This window comes from Chrysochloris asiatica, unplaced genomic scaffold (genome assembly GCF_000296735.1).
Source record: "Chrysochloris asiatica unplaced genomic scaffold, ChrAsi1.0 scaffold00305, whole genome shotgun sequence".
In the NCBI taxonomy this organism is placed as follows: Eukaryota; Metazoa; Chordata; class Mammalia; order Afrosoricida; family Chrysochloridae; genus Chrysochloris; species Chrysochloris asiatica.
Genome location: NW_006408823.1, coordinates 1285913 through 1291972, shown reverse-complemented (window position 1 = coordinate 1291972; position 6060 = coordinate 1285913). Strand labels below are relative to the sequence as shown.

Below are 6060 nucleotides of genomic sequence, written 5' to 3'. Positions count from 1 at the left end.
CCCAGAGGCCAGGATGCTCCCTAAGGGGTGTGGTCTTCCCACCCACAGAGAAACCTGTAGACCTGTGGTAGGACTTTTTAGAAGTAATTGATACCCAACATTTCCCTTTTAAAGCCTACTCAGAACCATTCCTCACCCCAGGAGATGTGAGATGTGCTCTGACACTGCCTGCCTTGTCCTGGGCAAGGCTGCATATCCCAAAGGACAGCTGGCAAAGGGCACAGAGCACTGGCTTCTGTAACGCTGCCCAGAGGACCAAGGACATGTGCATGGCTGCCCTCTTCTCTGTCCCTGCAAAAGGTCTCAAACACCCACTCTTCCCCTTGGGCTCCCTGTGGCAGGCTTGGGCCCTTCCTTTCCACTCTCAGGGTTTTCTTGCTGCCCACCAGGGAAACCACCTGTGGTATTAATTATGGGGAGAAAGAGGGAGTTGCCCCAGAGGGCCTCTAACAAGAGCCAGCCTCCTACCCTGGCAAAGGCTAAGACCACTGCTTCCAGGACAGCCGCATCCAGCCTGAGAAGCGCAGTGGAGGGCCATTGAGCCCACCCATCAGTTTGCTCTCCAGGGCCTTTGTGACTTGGGATAACTCATGCTCTGACCGTTTCAATCAGAGGCGCAGCAACTCAAGTTGGAGCCTCAGAAGCATGGAAACACAACTTTGACCAGGGCACGTGTGACGCTGGCCCTGAGCACAGGTCAACCCAGGAGACAGAGACACCAAAGACTTGTGAAGATACCTGAACCTGATGGTGAGGCTGTGCAGTCCTGGGTTTGTCACAGATGCCTCTGTCCTTGTCACTCTGGAATGGCAATGACAAGCTTGCTCCGTGGGCCACACTGAGGACAAGCCATTCCTGCTCAGACTTAGCACAGTGGCACCCAAGAACCGTTCCTAGTTCTAGCATCAGGGTTAGGATGACTGTTTCCGGAGGTCCTTGCACTGTGATGTCTCTGGGAAAGATAAAGGACTCCTCGAAAACACCGCTCTTGTGGGTTCCCCTGAGGCTGTCCAGAGGCCCCTGCGTCCAAGCTGAACTATCCTAGGTGGACCTGGGACCCACTTCTGGGCACTCACCTTTTGCTAATAGATTGTTGTGTGTCAGTGAGTTGATCAGTGACCTTGATTAGGGTTTATAAGGAGTGGCTGGTGGATTTGAACCACCTACTGGTTTTTATTCCCTCTGGTTTTTTGTTGTTGTTTTTCTGGGGGGGAGACGTGCGGGAATGTACACAAAAACACTCAGGAATATATAATAAACAACCAAAGGGCACATTCTGCAAGCCTGCCTCCTGGCCACCAGCACTTAGTCTCTCTTTCCAAGAGTCTAGGGTCCTAATCTCTGCCTCCATCTCTGGTGTCGCTGCTTCTCTGGATGTTGTTAAGTGCCTTCAAGTTGGTTCCAACCCATAGCGACCCTGTTACAGGGTTTTTGAGGCTGTAAATCTTTATGGGAGCAGAAAGCTTCATCTTTCTCCTGCAGAACTGCTGGCAGTATCGAACTGCTGACCTTGAGGTTAGCAGCCCAACTCGTAACCAGTACACTACCAGAGCTCCTTGCTTCTCTGGCTAGGGTCCCACATTCTGCTTGTGGTCTGTTTCTGGACTGTAAGATTACTCCCGTTTTTGTTACAAAACTGATACCTTTACAGTTGAGACAGTCACAGTCATATAACAATTAATATTGAATCATAAGAATCTTATCCCCATTGCTTTTCATTAACCTGTCTAGACAAGATGAAAACTATTCAGTGGGGACTCTACTTTCCCCCACACACTTAAAACTCTCTCTTGAAACCTTGTAAGCCAGTCACGTTGTGCCTTTATTGCCCCCTCATTTTAGGTAGCCAGTGTCTAAGTTGCCCATCCCTATCTACCCTGTATACAGAGGGGACAGCATTGATCCTATTTTGAGCTACTACAGCCATAGAATAAGTCAAGTTCATCAAATTATATCTTTTGCCCATCTTTAATGGGGTGTCTTTTTTGAATTATTGATTCTAAATACAAGTCCCTTTTTAGATACATAAGGAACCGTGATGGTGCAGTGGTTAAGAACTTAGCTGCCAGCCAAAAGGTTGACTGTTCAAATTCACCAATCATTCCACAGGAAAGATGTGGCAGTTTGGAAACCCTGGGGAGCAATTCTACACCGTCCTATAGTCACTGTGAATTGGAATTGACTCAGATGCAGTGGGGTTATTAGATGTGATTTGTAAACATTTTCTCCTGTTTTTGGGTCATCTCACTTTCTTGGTGGAATACCCTTTTCAGTAGAGAAGTTTTCCATTTTTTGAAGTCCAATTGATCTGTTTTTGTTGTGCTCTTGGAGTTACAGCTAAGAAACCATTGCCTAATTGATTGTCATAAAGATGTACACGTTTTCTTCTAAAAGTTTTATAGCTTTTGCTCTGAAATTCAGGTCTTTGTCTTCAGTTTTTCTAACAGTTGAACCCAAGAATTTGGACACAAGCTCCTCTGGCCTGGCCATCTCTAATTCACTGCATTTAGTATTTCAACTTTATAATGCTCCAGGTCCCCACCCCATGGTTGAGATGTAATGGGGGGGAAGGTTTTCAAGCTCACCAGTTGCTCCTTGGACACCCTATACAAGGTCACTATGGGTCGGAATCAACTCAACGGCACTTAAGAACAAGCACATATAAGACAGCTATACCAGTAGAGTTACTTCCATTGTTCATCTTTTTGTTACTTTTTTTTTTTAAACCACAAACAAAACGAAAACCACAATGGCATCTAGTTGATTCATATGACAGAGAAGCCAACTGTCACATCTTTCTGTGTGGGTGGGTTAGAACCGCTACCTTTTGGTTAGCAGCCAAGCATTTGAACCACCGTGTCCCAAGAGGGACAGACTGACAAGGAATGGCTCCCCAGGGCTTCTTGGGTCCCAGTGCTCAGTGAATTTGGTAAACAAGGGAGGAAAAGCAGTGAACTAATGCTGGTGTGTGGTGGCGGGGAGAGGTACCCAGGTCCTGGTCCTCTGGACACCTGGGTCCCCTATGCTGAGGCCCCTCATGGGATTTCCTAACACAACTCAGTAGGCTACCACCTGCCCATCCAGGCCAGACACCAAGTACCCTTACTTGCCCCCGCCATCTTGTCTTCTTGTCAGGGATTTGAAGTAAAAAAGAAAATCAGTAATTTCCTGGGAGAAGGAAACCCCCTCCTAATTAGGCCACCAGTAAGCCCCTTCTCAAGAGGCCTTGGGTGTCACATGTCCTGAGCTCCCTCTGTGTTTGGGGGTGGTGGAGTCCTGGTGGACAAATGGTGCTCAGTTTTGGTGCTGTTTGGGCACTGCCTTCACAGCACTGGGGTAACTGATTGGGGGGGGGAGGGCAGAGAATGGCTCAGGGTGGCCTGTCCACTGGGGATGCAGTGACCCCTCTCCTGCATCCTCTCAACCTGGAGGTTTGTGTTGAAGTAAAAGGTTGGGGCTTGGGCACCTGCGGAGAAGGTGGTCGGACCCTCATCTTGGCCATTGCCAACAGGGAAGGGGGGGGTTGGGGGTGGGGAATTCATAGCTGGCTTTTTCCTCCAACTCCAACAGAAGCAGCGAAGATGTCTAACGAGCCGCCCCCTCCATATCCTGGGGGCCCCACAGCCCCCCTTCTGGAGGAGAAAAGCGGAGCCCCACCAGCTTCAGGTATGGCTCCAGCTCCTGAGGGTTCTTTTTACCCACCAGTCCCACTCTATAGACCAACGCCCAGAAGCACCCTCCAACCCACAGGAGGGGCAGTGCATACCTGAGTCCCCATCCAGGGGCCCCACCCGTGGACCCCAAATGGTTCAAGCAGTTACCTCCTGCCTGGCCAGCGTCCCCTCTGGCCCCAAGCTACGCCTCTGTTGTCTATCTCTGTCCAGGCCGTGCCTCCCCCGCCGTGATGCAGCCCCCACCAGGCCTGCCTCTGCCTCCTACAGACATCGGTCCCCCACCCTACGAGCCACCCAGTCACCCTGTGCTCCAGCCTGGTTTTGTCCCTCCCCACATGAATACAGATGGTGCCTACGTGCCCCCAGGTAAGTTGGGAGGGTACCAGCTCACCATCCAGAGGGAGGCTCGGCTGTGGATTTATCTTTGTTGCAGGCCAGCCGCACCACAGACCACATGGGAAGGGGTCACACAAGCACCTATGGTGCTGTAGAGGGCCAGCACCAGATGGGCCCCTGGCCTAGGTGCCTTCTCCCCACGAAAGCTGAGAGGCCTGTGTGGTCTGAGGCTCAGGGCTCTTCCATGGGCTTCCCGTGCCAGCTCTTGGAATGCTGGCCAGGAGCTGACCTGGTGTCTGGAGCTGTGTCCTTTTGGGAAGCAGGTAGAACAGGAAACCTGTTCTCGTCCCATTCTGCCGTGTCTGTCAGGTCCTGTTGCTTCAGTCTTGGCTCCTGAGTGGTGGTGACACCTCCTTGGCCCCTGACCCTCTCTGGATGTGTGGCAGGAAGAGCCTGCGGCATGCTACTGACTCTGCCCTGTCTTCACCCATTCCAGGTTTCTACCCACCTCCAGGTCCCCACCCACCAATGGGCTACTATCCACCAGGACCCTACCCTCCTGGACCCTACCCTGGCCCTGGAGGCCACACTGCTACAGTCCTGGTCCCTTCAGGGGCTGCCACCACAGTGACAGTGCTCCAGGGAGAGATCTTTGAGGGTGCTCCAGTGCAGACGGTGTGTCCCCACTGCCAGCAGGCCATCACCACCAAGATCTCTTATGAGATTGGCCTGATGAACTTCGTGCTGGGCTTCTTCTGCTGCTTCATGGGGTACGTGGGCAGAGCTTTCGGGGGGCTTGGGGTGGGGGAAGGCCTTCAGGCTGCTTCATGGGGTAGGTGGGCAGAGCTTGCTGGGGGTGGGGGAAGGCCTGCAGGCTGGCCCAACCCCACTCCCAGGAGGGGTCCCAGTGCCCCGTGTCTCTTCAGGCCTCATGTCTCCTCATCTCTGTATAGATGTGACTTGGGCTGCTGCTTGATCCCCTGCCTCATCAACGACTTCAAAGATGTGACCCACACGTGCCCCAACTGCAAAGCCTACATCTACACGTACAAACGCCTGTGCTAACGGAGCTGGACTCGACCCCACCTGTCAGTCTGCTCCCTGTGCTTAGTGGCCCACTCTTCCTCCCCCTGGGACTAGAAGCTGCCTCACTGGTCCCAGAAAGTCCTGTGCTCTTCACCTGGCCCTACACAAGCATCTGACTATCCTGGCAAGAATTCTGACAGGTTGCAGGCCGGTGGTGGCAGGAATGGCACTAGTTTGCATGGTGTTTGTGGCAAGCGAGATCAGCTGAGAAAGGTCCAGTCTTCCTGCCTCGGTCCTCGTTCCCCTCTCCTTCCCTGGCTGAGACACAGGCAAGGTCCTGACAACCCCCTACACCCGGGACCCAGCAGCCAGAACAGTAGTTGCTTCCACAGCCCTGTGTCCCCAGCCTGGCAGCCACAGTGCTATAGGCCTGTAACCCCTGCCCAGTAGTTCTGTCTACTGGGCCAAGGGCACAAGCATCATCTGAGTTGGGTGGGCCCAAGCAGGCCAGGACCTAATGGTTTCTGGGGTGTTCTAACCTGCGTGCCAGAGGCGGGCGTGAAGGTCAGCAGCGAAGATGGCCAGCTCTGGCCCTTAGACTCTCAGGTATTGAAACGCGGCCCTGGTTAGGGTTGAGGACACCACCCCTGCGATGAGCCAAAAGGACACTTACCTGTGCCCCCATCTGACCGTCCCAAGTCAGTGTGCAGATCCCTCCTACTGACCAGGCCTCTCTGGACCTTGTGTTTGCAGGGTCAGAGAGGAATGCCATGCACCTTGCATGCTTTGTCCACAGAGGTTCCTTGCTCTGTGTGCAAACCTATAGGAAGGCCCTCCTGGGCCCACGCGCCACCTGTCTCTCCCAAGTGGTGGTTTGCTAACTGCCCGTGTGTCCTGCTCCCAAGTCTCTGCCCTGCTGCTGCATGGCCTCCTGCCACTGTGAGTCGTGGCTGATCTCAGCCTGTCATTCCTCATTAAACCGGCCTGCACGACCCTATGCTGGGCCTCTGCTCTGTTGCCTGGC

The 6060-nt window shown here is 53.1% G+C and overlaps 1 protein-coding gene across 3 annotated transcripts; it reads left to right on the top strand.

Annotated features, from left to right (window-relative positions):
- The first annotated feature begins 3574 nt into the window (after nucleotides 1-3574).
- Nucleotides 3575-5075, top strand: CDIP1 (cell death-inducing p53 target 1). Of its 3 annotated transcripts, none has more exons than XM_006874885.1 (4): nucleotides 3575-3666; nucleotides 3885-4040; nucleotides 4507-4780; nucleotides 4964-5075. In XM_006874885.1, exons 1-4 carry the CDS (start codon nucleotides 3582-3584, stop codon nucleotides 5073-5075), a joined length of 627 nt encoding a protein of 208 aa, XP_006874947.1. In that variant the 5' UTR covers nucleotides 3575-3581. The 3 variants fall into 3 exon arrangements, with proteins under 3 accessions (XP_006874947.1, XP_006874949.1, XP_006874948.1); XM_006874887.1 differs by having other exon boundaries at nucleotides 3582-3666; nucleotides 3885-3920; nucleotides 4624-4780; XM_006874886.1 differs by having other exon boundaries at nucleotides 3582-3666; nucleotides 4624-4780.
- The last annotated feature ends 985 nt before the right edge of the window (nucleotides 5076-6060 follow it).

Coding starts and splice junctions, on each gene's coding strand:
- CDIP1 (XM_006874885.1), top strand. CDS start 3,582: ATGTCTAACGAGCCGCCCCCTCCATATCCTGGGGGCCCCACAGCCCCC. Junction 3,667..3,884: donor CGGAGCCCCACCAGCTTCAG/GTATGGCTCCAG, acceptor ATCTCTGTCCAG/GCCGTGCCTCCCCCGCCGTG. Junction 4,041..4,506: donor TGGTGCCTACGTGCCCCCAG/GTAAGTTGGGAG, acceptor CACCCATTCCAG/GTTTCTACCCACCTCCAGGT.